The 17,359-nt window shown below is 41.2% G+C and overlaps 2 protein-coding genes across 4 annotated transcripts; both read left to right on the forward strand.

Moving 5' to 3' along the window:
* Window positions 1-569: 569 nt before the first annotated feature.
* Window positions 570-3,854, forward strand: Pcdhb7 (protocadherin beta 7). The gene has a single exon (XM_013358127.4). The coding sequence runs from the start codon at window positions 825-827 to the stop codon at window positions 3,216-3,218; it is 2,394 nt and encodes a 797-aa protein (XP_013213581.2). The 5' UTR covers window positions 570-824; the 3' UTR covers window positions 3,219-3,854.
* Window positions 3,855-5,535: 1,681 nt separating this feature from the next.
* LOC101964842 (protocadherin beta-16) lies at window positions 5,536-17,350 on the forward strand. 3 transcript variants are annotated; one of them, XM_021725719.3, is made up of 2 exons: window positions 5,536-6,645; window positions 14,656-17,350. In XM_021725719.3, exons 1-2 carry the CDS (start codon window positions 5,902-5,904, stop codon window positions 16,303-16,305), a joined length of 2,394 nt encoding a protein of 797 aa, XP_021581394.2. In that variant the 5' UTR covers window positions 5,536-5,901; the 3' UTR covers window positions 16,306-17,350. The 3 variants fall into 3 exon arrangements, with proteins under 3 accessions (XP_021581394.2, XP_005324317.3, XP_077902782.1); XM_005324260.5 differs by having other exon boundaries at window positions 5,536-6,527; window positions 14,538-17,350; XM_078046656.1 differs by lacking the exon at window positions 5,536-6,645 and having other exon boundaries at window positions 10,675-17,350.
* Window positions 17,351-17,359: the final 9 nt, after the last annotated feature.

The following is a 17,359-nucleotide window of genomic DNA, read 5'->3' on the forward strand; positions in this document are numbered from 1 at the left end:
ATGAATAATAAATTATAAATAATACTTAAGGTAAGTGAAGGTTGAAGGCTATGCAGCATAAAGTGTTCCAGAAAATACCATGGGTGAAGAGTGAAAACCTTGAAAATGTAAGTATTATATAATGCACAAGAAACTGATAAAGATCTGTTATTCTGCTTGTGTAGACTTCCTCATTGCTAAGTGACTTACAAATAAACAAAATATCCTGAACCAATATTTCTTGGCTTCTTGATTAAGGCTTCATTTTCTTTCATATTCTTTACTATCAATTTTTGGGATAGGAGAAGGTTTTCTTCAGATTTTTAAAAGATTTTTGGTAGGGAGCCAGAGTGTCCCTAGATTTAAGAAAACAAGAGATTCTTTTTTTTTTTCTACGAATTCAGCTTGTCACAGGGGGAAATGAGAACAAGCTATTACTTACTAGAATTACTGCAACCACTTGAAGAAAAGAGGTGACATGAAACAGCAAGTACACGAAAAACTCAGTCCTGTTGCAGAATGCCTTCAATCCGCCATCTTTTTTTTTTTTTCCTTCCCCTGTTCTTGAGAATAGGAATAACAAGCACAAAACGCAAGGTGGCGCTGCTGGCTAAAAAGAGAAGGGGGAAAAATATCCTCACAAAGAGTGTTACAGATTCCAGCGTAAAGGGAAGTCTGGCCAGAAGGGAAGAGGAAAGGAAATCGCGGAGATAAGCCTTAGGGAAAAGTGGGGATCTCTCCCCACGAGAAATGCCCTTATCCCACCATCTCTAAGGATTTAGTTCCAGCCCTTTCTGAGAGCTGCTTGAGGCCCAGAGGTTCTGTTTTTGAAAGATTGACAAATAATGGAGGCCAGTGGGGAGCACGCTGTACAGAAAAGGCAAGTCCTGTTTTTCTGTTTATTTCTGGGAGTGTTTGGGGCTGGCGCGGAACCGCTTCGGTATTTTGTGGCGGAGGAAACTGAGAGAGGAACTTTTCTGGCCAATTTGGCCAATGACTTGGGGTTGAGGGTGGGAGAACTCTCAGACCGACGGTCTAGAATTGTTTCAGACCAGAATATGCGATTTTTGCTGCTCAATTCGCTTACTGGTGATTTACTACTAAATGAGAAATTGGACCGGGAAGAATTATGCGGCCCTACAGAGCCCTGTGTGCTTCCTTTCCAGTTGTTATTGGAAAAGCCTTTTCAGATTTTCCGTGCTGAACTACAAGTCAGAGACATCAATGATCATTCTCCAGTCTTTCTGGACAAAGAGATTCTCTTGAAAATACCAGAAAGTACAAATCCAGGTGCAGCATTTCCTTTAGAAAGTGCACAGGATTCAGATGTTGGAACCAACAGCCTGAGTAATTACACCATCAGCCCTAATGCCTATTTTCATATTAATGTCCATGTTGGTGGGGATGGGAATCTTCTTCCTAAATTGATACTGGATCAAGCGCTGGATCGAGAGGAGATACCTGAGCTCAGTTTAACCCTCACGGCCTTGGATGGTGGCTCTCCGGGCAGATCCGGAACCACGCTATTACGCATCCTGGTGGTAGATGTCAACGACAATGCCCCTGAATTTGTGCAGTCGCTCTACAAAGTGCAGGTACCTGAGAACAGCCCGGTTGGCTCCCTGGTCGTCACTGTCTCAGCTAGAGATTTAGATACAGGAAGTTACGGGGAAATAGTCTATGCATTTTTTTATGCCACTGAAAGAATTCTCAAAACATTTCAAGTCAATTCAACATCTGGATATCTTTATCTTAAAGCCAGATTGAACTATGAAGCAATTCAAACTTATACATTAACTATTCAGGCCAAAGATGGTGGAGGACTTTCTGGAAATTGTACAGTGATTGTTGAGGTAACAGATATAAATGATAATCCACCAGAAATTCTCATATCATCACTTACTAGTCCAATTGCAGAAAACTCACCAGAGACCGTGGTTGCTGTTTTTAGGATTAGAGACAGAGATTCAGGGAACAATGGGAAAATGGTGTGCTCCATCCAGGATGATCTCCCCTTTGTCCTGAAGCCATCTGTAGAAAATTTCTATACATTGGTAACAGAGAGATCTCTGGATCGAGAGCAGAACACTGAATACAGCATCACAATCACTGTCACTGACTTGGGGACACCAAGGCTGAAAACTGAACACAACATTACTGTCCTTGTCTCTGACATCAACGACAATTCCCCTGCCTTCACACAAACATCTTACACGCTGCTAGTGCATGAGAACAACCAGCCCGCCCTGCACATCGGAAGCATCAGCGCCACAGACGGAGACTCAGGCACCAACGCCCAGATCACCTATTCACTGCTGCCAACCCAGGACCCACACCTGCCCCTCACCTCGCTGGTCTCCATCAACGCAGACAATGGGCAGTTGTTCGCGCTGAGAGCACTGGACTTCGAGGCCCTGCAGGCATTCGAGTTCCACGTGGGCGCCACCGACCAAGGCTCGCCCGCGCTCAGCAGCCAGGTGCTGGTGCAAGTGGTGGTGCTGGATGAAAATGACAACTCGCCCTTCGTGTTGTACCCAATGCAGAACGCCTCTGCGCTCTGCACCGAACTGGTGCCCAGGGCGGCAGAGCAGGGCTACCTGGTCACCAAGGTGGTGGCAGTGGACAGAGACTCGGGCCAGAACGCCTGGCTGTCATACCAGCTGCTCAAGGCCACGGAGCCAGGGCTGTTTGGCGTGTGGGCGCACAATGGCGAGGTGCGCACCGCCAGGCTGCTGAGTGAGCGCGACGCGGCCAGGCACAGGCTGGTGGTGCTGGTCAAGGACAATGGCGAGCCTCCGCTGTCTGCCAGTGTCACGCTGCACTTGCTGCTGGTGGATGGCTTCTCCCAGCCCTACCTGCCACTCCCGGAAGTGGCGCCCGAGCGCGCGCAAGGGGACTCGCTCACTATCTACTTGGTCATCGCCTTGGCCTCTGTGTCATCGCTCTTCCTCTTCTCTGTGCTGGTGTTCGTGGCGGTGAGGCTGTGCAGGAAGCGTAGGGCGGCGCCGCTGGGTGTCTGCTCTGTGCCTGAGGGCCACTTTCCGGGCCACCTGGTGGATGTCAGTGGCACCGGGACACTGTCTCAGAGCTACCAGTATGAAGTGTTTCTGAAAGGAGGTTCAGGGACGAACAGTGAGTTCAAGTTCCTAAAACCAATTTTCCCCAATATACTATCCCAGAGCATAGGGAGGGAAGTGGAGGAAAATCCCTCATTTCAGAATAATTTGGGTTTCTCATAAAGAATGATAAATAAGCCCTTCTGTCTGAATATATCCTCTGTCTGAGGATATATTCCTAGTTAGAAACTTACCCTGGATACCTGTAAAGAAGTGACTTTGCAGTATTTCAAGAACTCTTAAAGTCAAAAAAGGATCCAGCTTAATTCCCAAGAACCATCCACAAGCATGAAATATATATATGTCATGTTTTATTCCAAACAATTATGCTTAATGTGCAGTTGGAGAAGTTTAAGGGCAGTTAAATTTATTTAGAGTTATTTTAAATTGCTCTCCATTGTCTACATTCTTTATTGCTAATTTTCATAGTTGACTGGGATTCTGTAAAAGTGTACCTACTATAAGTTTGGGGAGCAGAGATTGTAGAGTATTTTCTAAAGATTTTTTTTCAAAGCACATATGGTCTAGCATACACTATCTTAACACAATTAATCGTCAATGAAACCTATGAGGGGAGGAATTTCAGAAGTGAGCTAATATTTAGTCATAGTGACTCAGTAAGGTCACCAACTAGTAAATAGCAGAACTGAGAATCTCCTAGTTATTTTTGTTGGTATCATGGCACCAATGCTATACTGTTTTCTGTCATTAGATAGCACTTGGCATGTTTCTAAACAATAAAAGAGTTTTTTATCACACTGCTGGGTGTAATGATATTACTACTGGTCTGTAGTTTTATTATTTTAATAAACCAACAAGCCATATTTTATGAAACAGTTATTCAACTATTACTATTAAAGATCTGATCTAACCAAATATCAAGTAAAACAAATTGAAAGATCAACTAGTGCTTTTTCCTGAACATATGTTTTTCATTTAACAGAAAAGATTAATGGTCCTGAGTAGGGTTATTACATAATTTTGTTGCTTCATTAGCTTATTGTTTTCCTCACATTACAGTGTTTCTTCTGCAGTATTTCATAGCTATATTCATAATACTTTTTCCAAATTTAATTTAAAATTTTATTTTAAGAATTTCCTACTCAATTTAATGCAGTGCTTAGTCAGAAAAAATAATAAAATGAATAATGTAGTATCAAATAGTATCAAAGAGAAACATAAACTGTTAATAAATTTTAGAAATTATGGTGCATTAAGGAGAAGCTTTGTATTTAAAAATTATCCAGAGCTGGAGGTGTAGATCCTGGATACAGCACTTAGCATGCTTGAGTGCTCTCAAAATATTATATATTATTGCCAAAAATAGTATTAGTATCAATGTATAGTACTAGTGGGATATAGTCTACAGATAAAATATAGTAATAAAATCTTAAATTGTTTTCAATAACTTCTCAACAAACAAATAGCATGGAAATTGAAAAAGGGAAGTTTACACAGTAAAAGAACTTGAAAGACTTTACAGCCAAATACAATGTGTGTATCTTGCTTGATATTGACTGAATGATTTTTAATACACTAGAGAAATTTGAATATATATGAATCTTAATTGATATTAACAATTTCTTAGGTATGATAATGACATTGTAGTTTATGTTTTTACAGTGAAAAATGCATAACAAAGTATTTGTGGATGAAAATTCACTTTTCCTAGAATGTGAAAATGTTGGATTGATGGGATAAAACATTATGGAAACATATTGATAACTGTTGAAACTAGTGATAAGTACATGGAGGGTTATAATATTATTCTTTTATGGGGTTTGAGATTTTTTTAAATGACAAGGTTATTAGAAGTTGATTCTGTGAGAAAAGAAATAGAGGTAATCAAAAAAGACATTCTTCCAAGATATATATTTACTACTGCTATCACAGATTTTCCTGAATTTATGCCTCTATTTAACAAGCTTTTCAGTGTTTCCTTGTTTCATATTTGACATAACTTCTTTCTGAGATAGTCCTGCTTATGCACTCATCTACCATGTGAATTTTTAGGTGTTTTCTAGTCACAACAATGGTTTCATGCAGATTCAGCTAGCTAGTGGCATCAAATCACTATATGTTGTTTATTTATAAAGTTAACTTTTCTCTACATTCGTTTCCTCATCTGTAAGGTGGGAAATTCATAATAGCCCTATGTGATAGTTGTTATTACCATTTCACTTTACATGTGTGTAAACTGAGGCAAAGAAAGATTAAATAATTTGCCTAAGGAAGTTTCATATGTAGTAATTGTTTCCATAATTCACAGCAATTAAAAGTGTATAATTATTAAAGTTTTCTATGTTATTCCAATGTACGTTTTTTCTGATTAGATTATTACAATAATATGTACCTTTTGCCCCAAACTCAATTAGAATTATTGAAAATCTCTGCTAATGTCATTTCCTGTGTGCTTCAGGTAATTGTCCACCCAAAATGGTACAGTGATAGTTGATGTGGTGTTGTAACCTTATATAGCCCACTGCTACATAGAGGCAATTTTAGGAATATTGCATCCATTTTCATTCCACAAATTGTAAGAACCTATAAGGACGCTTGGTGGCGCTGCAGGATAAGAAGGTACAAACCGGAACCATAGGTGCGACTCCAATACGGGAAAATTTACCAGCAGAGGCTGGAAACCCAACCCAAGCTTGAATGCCACAGAAAGGAGGACTGGATCCTCTGAAAAGGACTCTAAAAAGAACTGGAATATTTCTCAGATATCTTGCGGAATACCACAGCATCAGATACTCGCGACTTTACAGTTCAGCAGACAATCTTGCAGTGGGCTGTACCAAACACAATGGAGGCCAGCGGGAAACGCATCTGCAGACAAAAGCAAGTCATTTTCTTTTTCCTATTGGGCTTATTTCAGGAGGGAGCGGGAGAGCCTAGGCGCTATTCTGTAGTGGAGGAAACTGAGGGCAACTCCTTTGTAACCAATCTAGCAAAGGATTTGAGTCTGGGACAAAGGGAATTCTCCAGGAGGGGGGTTAGAATCCTCTCCAAAGGGAATAAGCTACATTTGCAGCTCAATCAGGAGACTGGGGAATTGTTACTAAATGAAAAACTGGACAGGGAGGAATTGTGTGGGCACACAGAGCCCTGTGTGCTTCGTTTCCAGGTGATGCTAGAGAGTCCTTTAGAATTTTTTCAAGCTGAGCTACAAATAATAGACATAAATGACCACTCTCCGGAGTTCCTAGACAAAGAAATGTTGCTGAAAGTATCAGAGAGCAGTCCTTCTGGAACTGCATTTCCTCTGAAGAATGCTCAGGACATGGATGTAGGCCAAAATAATATTGAGAACTATGTGATCAGTCCCAATCCCTATTTTCGGGTCCTTACCCGAAAACGCAGCGATGGCAGGAAATATCCGGAGCTAGTGCTGGAGAAAGCGCTGGATCGAGAAGAGGAACCTGAGCTCAAGTTAACCCTCACAGCACAGGATGGCGGCTCTCCACCACGGACTGGCACAGCTCAGATCCACGTTGAAGTCGTGGATGTCAATGATAATGCCCCGGAATTTCAGCAGCTCATCTATAGGGTGCAGATTCCTGAAGACAGTCCGATAGGTTTCCTGATTGTCACGGTCTCTGCTACGGATGTAGACCTTGGAGTCAATGGAGAGGTCTCTTATTCACTGTTCCAGGCTTCAGATGAGATTAGCAAAACATTTGCAATCAATCCCTTGACAGGAGAAATTCGGCTGAAAGAACAACTTGATTTTGAAAGAGTTGAGTCCTATGAAGTCAATATAGAAGCGAGAGATGCTGGAAGCTTTACTGGAAAATGTGCGGTTCTGATCCAAGTCACGGATGTAAATGACCATGCCCCAGAAGTTACCATGTCTGCATTTACTAGTCCCATATCTGAGAACTCTCCTGAGATGGTGGTTGCAGTTTTCAGTGTGTTAGATCTTGATTCAGGAGAAAATGGGAAAATAAGTTGTTCCATTCAGGAGGATCTACCCTTTTTCCTGAAATCTTCAGTGGAAAACTTTTATACCCTATTAACAGAGAGACCACTGGACAGAGAGAACACAGCTGAGTACAACATCACCATCACTGTCACGGATTTGGGGACACCAATATTGAAAACACACCTTAACATAACAGTGCAGGTATCAGACGTCAATGATAACTCGCCAATCTTCACGCAAGCCTCCTACATCCTATTGGTGCAAGAGAACAACAGCCCTGCCCTGCACATAGGCAGTGTCAGTGCCACAGACAGAGACTCAGGCACCAATGCCCAGATCACCTACTCGCTGCTGCCAAACCAGGACTCGCAACTGCACCTCGCCTCGCTAGTCTCCATCAACGCAGACAATGGGCAGTTGTTCGCGCTGAGGTCGCTGGACTTTGAGGCCCTGCAGTCATTCGAGTTCCGAGTGGGCGCCACAGACCAAGGCTCGCCCGCGCTCAGCAGCCAGGCGCTGGTGCGAGTGGTGGTGCTGGACGAAAATGACAACCCGCCCTTCGTGCTGTACCCAATGCAGAATGCCTCTGCACCCTGCACGGAGCTGGTGCCCAGGGCGGCAGAGCAGGGCTACCTGGTTACCAAGGTGGTGGCGGTGGACAGAGACTCAGGCCAGAACGCCTGGCTCTCATACCAGCTGCTTAAGGCCACTGAGCCAGGGCTGTTTGGCGTGTGGGCGCACAATGGCGAGGTGCGCACTGCCAGGCTGCTGAGTGAGCGCGACGCGGCTAGGCACAGGCTGGTAGTGCTGGTCAAGGACAATGGCGAGCCTCCGCTGTCCTCCAGCGTCACGCTGCACGTGCTGCTGGTGGATGGCTTCTCCCAGCCCTACCTGCCGCTCCCGGAAGTGGCGCCTGAGCGCGCACAGGGGGACTCGCTCACTGTCTACTTGGTCATCGCCTTGGCCTCTGTGTCATCGCTCTTCCTCTTCTCTGTGCTGGTGTTCGTTGTGGTGAGGCTGTGTAGGAGGCACAGGGCGGCGCCGCTGGGTGTCTGCTCTGTGCCTGAGGGTCATTTTTCTGGCCACCTGGTGGACGTCCATGGCACCGGGACTCTGTCCCAGAGCTACCAGTATGAGGTGTGCTTGACAGGAGGCTCAGGGACCAGTGAATTCAAGTTTCTGAAGCCTATTTTACCTACTTTCCAAGACCATTCCCTTGGGTCAGAAATGTAATAAAACCCCAACTATAGAAATAACTTAGGTTTCAATATTCAGTTAAAATAATCTTTTAAAATATATGATATTTTAATTTTTGTGACAAATTCAAAGAGATTGTTTTTCTGTCAGAATATTAACTTGCCTGCAATAGTTAGGTTTTCACTGGATTAAAATATTGGTTTCTTATCTTTTCTCCATGTGTGTAAAATGAGTGATCCTAAATTTTGCCTTTCAAAATTGACACTGCTGATGTCAATGGTCATACAAATCTTTGTTGTGAAAAAGTTTAGGAATAGGGAGGAAGTCTGGAAAATTAATTCTACATAGTCAATTGCAATTCCTCGAATATTTTCTTAGTTGTTAAACCATTAAATATCTACAGAGCAGTAATACAAACTAACACTCTAATGTCCAATCAGGAAGGAAGATAACTGTACAGTGAGGATATCTGGGTCATGCTTTATTTTCTCCACATAGTAATAATCTTCTTTGGTACTACTTTTTTTTCTTAAAGCATTATATAATTGTGCTTCTTTTATCACCATATGAGGTTTGAGGTGTGTGTGTGTGTGCGTGTGTGTGTGTGTGTGTATGTGTGTGTGTGTGTGTGTGTGTGTGATGCTGGGGACTGAACTTGTCCATTCAAGGCAAGCACTCTACCAACTGAGCCATATCCCCAACTCCAAATTTTTAATTAATTATTTTAAACTGATTTTCACTTAGTTTCATTGGTGTTAAAGGAAAGGAAATAAATATTGCACCATAACTATCTTGTGAGATGAAGTAGCGAAATTGGCTTTTCTTCTTCATCTGTGACAGAAAGTACATAGGCCAATGTTCATTCATCTTTTAATTTTTAGTATTAGACCCCAAGTTTAGGGCATTAGTGTACTTGGTCAAAAGAATATATCTTAAAAGACTTCTTGGTGGTTAGAATTGGACATGTGATTATGTTATAGTTTAGATGCATGTACAATAATTCTGGGAAACTCCCAAGACACTTTTGGTTCTGGGAATTGAACCCAGGGCCTTGCACTTGCTAGGCAAAGACTCTACCACTGAGTTCCATCCTCTAAACCCAAGAAGACCTTTTAGAGGGAAATAAATCATCGGGAAGGAGTCTCAATTTTTCCTTCTCTAACAGCTTTGTGGTGCTTGAAATATGTATGGAATGGGTTATACACAAACAGCCATGTTGGATCATAGAAACAATGGACTGAGATAGTGTAGTGACTCTTTAGTCATCATGTCATCCTACTTCTGATTTTTTTTACTTAAGCAATAAGGGAACATTTATCTTATTAGCACACCACTATTTCAGTTTTTATGCTGCCTCCAGTAGAATCTAATTAACAGTAATGCATACATAAAATGCACAAATCTTAGCTATGCAGTTTGATGTAATTGATCTTTTGACACTTGTGTGTTTCTTGATTTCTAATTTCACTAAAAGTAGTGAATCATGCTCTATATTCATTATCTTTTTAATCTTTTCCCAAGCCCTGAGGGAGCCAGCATATTATCCCCTTTTTACATATGAGGAAATTGGAGATTTAGGAAGATTAAGTTACTTGCTCATGATTCTGAGTAATAAAGGGAAAAATTTGAGATATAAATTTAAGTCTACCTGAATTTAATGCCTCAGTTCTTAACCAGTATGCTATATTGGCAGGCCTTACCTGGGATCATTTTTTTCCAAAGAAGTAAATTCCACTATTAGTCTTAATTTTATTCCATGAATTAAATTCCCATGTGAAAATAAAACTTTCACACTATAGTTTGTATATATTTCTATACCAGTGACCACACTGTTGTAGATCAATAAAACCAAAGTTGTTGGAGAAATTCTGTTTTAAGTATGCTGGGTCATCTACCACAATTGATCTGAATCAGTCTGATTGTATCAGTGGTGTCTTTAGAATGTCACATTCATTATTGTAGAAATGAGTGCATTGAAAAAGAGTAGTTACCCTCTGGTTGCATTTCTTGAATTTCTTATGCTTTTTCTTCAGTGTTCTTTTATCAGAAGTAATATATTTATTTTTATTTTGTTTTGGAAGTGGAAACTTCCTTTATTATATTTTCATAAGTCCCTTATTAAAATTAAATATACTATATTCATTTTGGCAAATGTTTGAAATATGTTTGAAAGCAGTTGCTATTACAGTACTAATTGTAATCAAAACCTAATTTTAGAAAACTTCAAGCAATATTATGGAGGTGTTTTCATCACTAAATAACTTAGAGATCTGGAAATTCAGTAGGAAAAATATTATGGGCTCCAGTTATTTTCTGTTAAGATTAACAATGTCCTTGGCAATTCCCCTTTAAATTATGCTGGGGGAAAAAACTATATATGGGTCATAAATGACTGTTCAGAAAGAATGATCCGCCACTGATGAAAGAGACACTCTTCAGCATTTGTTATGATAATATTATTCTTATAGAAATGATAACTTTTTGTTGATTCAACCGCTGGGTGCATATAAATCCATATTTGTGTTAATACATTAGTTTTCTATTGTTTCTGGGAAAAAAATCACAAAGTTAGTTGTTAAGAGTCTGTAAACAAGTCAGGATGGCGCCTGGCATTTTGCCAGAGGGAGTGGTTTGTGAAGTAACGCCAGCGAGCCATTAAGTGTGGAGATTCCTTATTGGTTGACTGCTGTATCTAGTTTATGTTAATTAGATAAGCTGTGTGGAATTGTTGAGAGCCACAGCCAAAGGGGCCCCAGCAAACTTCCAACTGCCAGCTGATGATTGATTCACAGCGGCCCCAGCAACATCTAGCTGATTGGCTCCTCCACAGAGCTGCTCATTAGGGGACTTCTTTGGCTCCGCCCACACAACCCAGCCAATCGGCCTCAAGAGCAGGAGGATTGTGGGAGGTTGAGAGGCTGGTGTGAGGGTGAGAGGCGTGTGGGAAGCCAGTGGTGGCAGTTGGGCTCTGAGGGTTTTTTCCTGAGGAGCTGTTTTGCTTGGCATTTGTAGTTCTAAAAATAAAGTTAGTTTCTTTTGACAAGTGGCTCCTGAATTGTGCCCAGCCAGACTGCGGCATGGAATGTATATATACTCCTCCTGTCCTACAATAAACGGCTCCCACTCCTGCTGCATCAACCTTCACAAGTTGTTTGTCACTCCCCGGTTATTTTGCAACAGCCAGACTGCAGCAGTTAGTTACTTAAAACAATTAAACTGTATAATCTTACAGTTTGTAGACAAGAAGTCTGATCTGGATCTTACTGAACTAAAATACTGAATCAATAGGGATGCATTGCATGCCAGTGGCTCTAGAGAGAACCCATTTCTTTTGTCTTTTCCATATTCTAGATACTACCTTTATTACTTGTCTCATAACCCCTTCATCCATCTTCAAAGCCAGCAACATTGCTACTCTATCCATTCTTTACTGGTTACATCTCCCTCTGACTGTAGCTAGGGAAGATCCTTCTTATCTAAATAATACAGGATGATCTTCTCTTCACAAGATCTTGAATTTAAACAGATTTGCAAATAATTTTTCTGCCATGTAAGGTAACATATTTACATATTTGGGGACATCTTTGAGTAGCTATTATTCTGTCTACCACAGGTTGGTCACTTGGAAGAAAATTCTCCATTTTAACAGTACCACCCACCTGTGGTCAAAGGAGGACACATGAAAGTCTTTATAGCAGAAAGTTAGGCCTCACTGATTTGATGCTTAAACTCAAAACAAGATAATTAACAAGGTTCTTAAATTCATGCACAAGAGCACTAAATTGATAAAGATCATGAACTATTTTTATAGTTGTGGGGCTCAAATCTAGGTCTCATGCATGCTAGCCAACTCTGCTACTGGTTATACATCCATCCCACCATGAATTGCAATTCAATTCAAATTACAGAAATGGGAAACACAAACAAAAGAATCCAAATTTGATAAGGGTCTTATACCTAGAATTATAAAGGGCACTTGTAATTCAATTATAAAACAAATAGCTGAATTCACAAAACAGGCAAAAATCTGAATAGACATTTTTTCTAAGGAAGATAACCAATGGCCAATAACTGAAAAGATGCTCAATATCATTAGTGTAATTAGGGACATATAAATCAAAATTACAGTGAGACACCATTTCACTGAGGTAGCTACATACAAAAACTCAGATAATAACAAGCACTGGGAGGATGTGGGAATATTGGTATCCTGATACACTGCTGAGGATGTAGAATGATTCAGCCATTTAGGGGAAAAGTGTGGTAGGTCCTGAAACAATTAAATATATAAATAGCATATGATCCAGCAATTTCACTATTAGCAAAATAAAATTACAGGTCCACCCAAAAACTGGTATAAGAATGTTCACAACAACTTTGTCAACATAGCCAAAAGGGGACAACTCAAATGTCCCTCAGTGGATGAATAGATCATCAAAATCTGATCTATCTGAACAACACAGTATTATTCAGTTATAAAAGAAGTGTTGCTACATGCTAAAACTTGAATGAAACCTTGAAAGCGTTATTTGTATGAAAGAAACCAGTCATAAAAGTCTGCATATTATATCATTTCCTTCATTTAAAAGTTTAAAAAAGGGAACTCTATAAAAAAGTAGATTAATAAATGCTTGGGGTTGAAGCCAGGAGAAATGGGACAATAGTGGGATTATAGATAAAGGATAATGTTTCTTCTTAAGGTGATGGGAATATTCTAAAATTGAATGATTATGGAAGTACAACAATGTGAATACATTAAGAGCCACTGAATCATATGCTTTAAGTTGGTGAATTTTGGGTATTTGAGTTACATCTCAACAATGTTTTTAAAAGAATAAGATAGAAATTGTTCTTGTTAAAATTTAAAAAAACAGAATTCCAAAGTGTGGCAAGGCCAACCTTGAGATTTGCCTATTTAGAAAATAATTTTCCGTTAATTTGAAAATTGTAAAAATTCAGTTTTGAGGCTTAGGTGTTGGAAAGAAGTTACTTATTCTTTAATTAAGCATTGATTAGGGGCTTGGATGTGTCTATGTGGTAAAGGTCTTGCCTCCCATGCAAGAAGCCCTGGGGATTGCACCACATCAAAAAAAGGTTAACTACACTCTTTAGAACCCCGCTGATTGTAATTTTTGCATTGTCCATTCATTTTTAATCCTATAATAAGTACCCTGAAAAATATGTGTGTTACTTTGGAAACATTTTGCTCCTACACGTATGTTCTTCTTAGTTTAGATGTAAATGGCAACATTTAATCATTAACAACAGCATGGTCAATAATATCAGTAATAGTGTGCTATTTGTACTCCTTTCCATGAAACACCAGTGTTCTCTCTGTACATACAAAAGCATCTTGAAAATAAAACTCAAGTGTTTAATATCACAAAGCCTTCATTTTGGAAAATTTGGTTTCCAGTTCCATCAAAAAAAAAGTAAGACTAAGTGAACGCATGGTGGCGCTAAAGGTCAAGAAAATGGAAAACAACACTGGCTTCCGCAATTCCAGTTTGCCAGCCAGTTTCTTGCCGCCTAGAAGCAAAAGAAAAGCTTTCTCCGCCAGAGCAAAAGTGAGTGCGATATCTTTAAAAACTCTGTTTAACGGCTTAGTTCTGGCATTCTGGACTGCTGGACAGCGCTAACAAGACCCTGGGTACACGTGAATCTCCTGTAGACAAGAATTTCCAAGAAATAGCAATGGAGATTGAATGGCTGCCAAATCAGAGACAAAGGCAAGTCTTACTTTTCTTTGTTTTGCTGAGCTTGTCTGGGGCAGGCGCCGAGTTGGGACCATATGTAGTAGTGGAAGAAATGGAGAAAGGTTCCTTAGTGGCAAATCTAGTGAAAGACCTAGGGCTGGAGTTGGCAGAGATGTCCACCAGAGGGGCCCGGATCATTTCCCAAGGAAACAAAGAGTATTTGCAGCTCAAGGTTCAAACTGGAGATTTGCTCATAAATGAGAAATTAGATAGAGAGGAGCTATGTGGGCCCACTGAGCCTTGTATACTAAATTTCCAAGTGTTAATGGAAAGACCCTTAGAGATATTTCAGGCTGAACTGAAGGTGAAAGACATAAATGATCATTCTCCTGTGTTCCCAGAAGGAGAAATACTTCTTAAAATACTGGAAAACAGCCCCCTAGGAAATGTGTTCCCTCTGAATAATGCTCTGGACTTGGATGTTGGAAACAATAATGTTCAGAACTATCAAATCAGCCTCAACTCCCATTTCCGCGTTCTTACCTATGAACGCAACAACGGCAAGAAATATCCTCAACTGGTTTTGGAAAAAGAGCTGGATCGAGAGGAAGAGCCTGAACTAAGATTAACCCTGACAGCTCTGGATGGCGGCTCTCCTCCGCTGTCTGGAACCACACAGGTCCTTATTGAAGTGTTGGACATCAACGATAATGCCCCTGAGTTTCAGCAGCCAATCTACAAGGTGCAAATTCCTGAGAACAGCCCGGTAGGTTCTCTGGTAGTCACTGTCTCCGCCACTGATTTAGACGGTGGCGTCTATGGGAAAATAATATATATGCTCTTTCAGGCTTCAGAAGATGTTAGCAAAACTTTGGAGCTAAATCCTATGACAGGAGAAATTCGACTTAGAAAACAAGTAGATTTTGAAACAGTCCCGTTTTATGAAGTGGACATCAAGGCTACAGACGGAGGAGGTCTTTGGGGGAAATGCACTCTTCTCCTACAGGTAGTGGATGTAAATGATAACAATCCCGAAGTGTCCATGTCTGCACTCACCAGTCCCATCCCGGAGAACTCCCCGGAGATGGTGGTTGCTGTTTTCAGAGTTTCAGATCCTGACTCTGGGAACAACGGAAAGACGATTTCCTCCATTCGGGAAGACATGCCCTTTCTTCTAAAACCTTCAGGCAAGAACTTTTACACCTTGAAAACAAAGAGAGCACTAGACAGAGAAGAAAGAGAGGAATACAACGTGACCATCACTGTTACAGATATGGGGACACCCAGATTGAAAACACAGCTTAACATAACAGTGCAGGTATCAGACGTCAACGACAACGCCCCTGCCTTCAGAGAAACCTCCTATACGCTGTTAGTGCGCGAGAACAACCAGCCCGCCCTGCACATAGGCAGTGTCAGTGCCACAGACAGAGACTCAGGCACCAATGCCCAGATCACCTACTCGCTGCTGCCAAACCAGGACCCAAACCTACCCCTCGCCTCGCTGGTCTCAATCAACGCAGACAATGGGCAGCTGTTCGCGCTGAGGGCGCTGGACTTCAAGGCCCTGCAGGAATTCGAGTTCCACGTGGGCGCCACAGACCAAGGCTCGCCTGCGCTCAGCAGCCAGGCGCTGGTGCGAGTGGTAGTGCTGGACGACAATGACAACCCGCCCTTCGTGCTGTACCCAATGCAGAACGCCTCTGCGCCCTGCACCGAGCTGGTGCCCAGGGCGGCAGAGCAGGGCTACCTGGTCACCAAGGTGGTGGCAGTGGATGGAGACTCGGGCCAGAACGCCTGGCTGTCATACCAGCTGCTCAAGGCCACGGAGCCAGGGCTGTTTGGCGTGTGGGCGCACAATGGCGAGGTGCGCACCACCAGGCTGCTGAGCGAGCGCGACGCGGCCAGGCACAGGCTGGTGGTGCTGGTCAAGGACAATGGCGAGCCTCCGCTGTCTGCCAGCGTCACGCTGCACGTGCTGCTAGTGGATGGCTTCTCCCAGCCCTACCTGCCGCTCCCGGAAGTGGCGCCTGAGCGCGCCCAGGGGGACTCACTCACTGTCTATTTGGTCATTGCTTTGGCCTCTGTGTCATCGCTCTTCCTCTTCTCTGTGCTAGTGTTCGTGGCGGTGAGGTTGTGCAGGAGGAGCAGGGCGGCATCGCTAGGTGTGTGTTCTGTGCCTGAAGGCCACTTTCCGGGCCACCTGGTGGATGTCGCCAGCACTGGCACTCTGTCCCAGAGTTACCAACAAGAGGTGTGTCTGAAGGGAGGTTCTGTGACCAGCGAGTTTAAGTTCTTGAAGCCAATTATCCCCATCCTCCAGCCCCAGTGCCCTGAGAAAGAAATAGAGGAAAATTCTTTCTTCCACAATACTTTTGGACTTAATTATTGATAGAAATCCATTCAATAAGGGAAAGACACTTACTCACCCACTCCCAGTGCTGGTGAATCACCCTGCTTAGGCCTCTAAAGTAGCTGAGATTACAAGCATATGCCAACATGTCTTGTCATAAACTGTTTAATATTGTCTTGTTGGTTAAATTGTTTATGTCCATTATCATCAATTTTTTAGTACTATTTATTTTTCAGTTTAATTCATTATCAACTTACTACAGTTTTTTCTTTATGTTTACTCAATTGTTTTCTCATAGACTTTTTTCCTCATAGACTATTAATGAGTTGGCTTTATCTTCAAAGCTGACAGCATTTTAAAATTTTCTTTCACCCAATGTGTTTTATTGATTTTATTATCAACATATATTTCATGTTGGTTCTCCCTTTTCTAGACTTCTGCTTCATGAGATATCATATATACTATTTGATATTTCTATTTTCCTTTCTAAATTGGTCTTCTTGTTGATTTGTAATCCTTGATTTTAATTATTACATCTTTCTTAAACTATGTTACTTTTTAAAGTTCTGTTTTCCCTGTTGATGTATCTGTATTTAATAATAATATTTCTGTTACAAGTGGTATGCTAAATATCTAATCAGCCTAACCTGAACATAAAAAGAAAAGTCATTGTAAAATACTGAGTGTGTAAATGCTCTTACATTTGAAGCCATAAAGGCAAACTTTGGGCATTCTACAGCATCATATAGAAATATTTCATAATTTGTTGCTTTTAATTGTGTGTGAAAAAAATCAGGGATCCCTGTTAAGTTTTATTAGCTAGCAATCCATTTCCACTCAGTTGAAAAAAAAACAATAGAAACTATCAATTAGAGGTTCTCATAACGTGTCTTTTATATTCAACAGAGTAGTGGGTTTTTGTTGTTTGCTTTTGTTTCTTGGTGATCTCTAGCCTTTTCCTTATATATCTCCCTAGACTTACTAGACTTAATTTATATCACTTGCTTTTTGTAGGAAAATCATAATATGTAGAAGACTATCTTTCTAGATTTTAGGCCTTTGAATAAAATTACTGTGAAGCAAATGGTATAAT

This window comes from Ictidomys tridecemlineatus, chromosome 1 (genome assembly GCF_052094955.1).
Source record: "Ictidomys tridecemlineatus isolate mIctTri1 chromosome 1, mIctTri1.hap1, whole genome shotgun sequence".
Lineage (NCBI taxonomy): Eukaryota > Metazoa > Chordata > Mammalia > Rodentia > Sciuridae > Ictidomys > Ictidomys tridecemlineatus.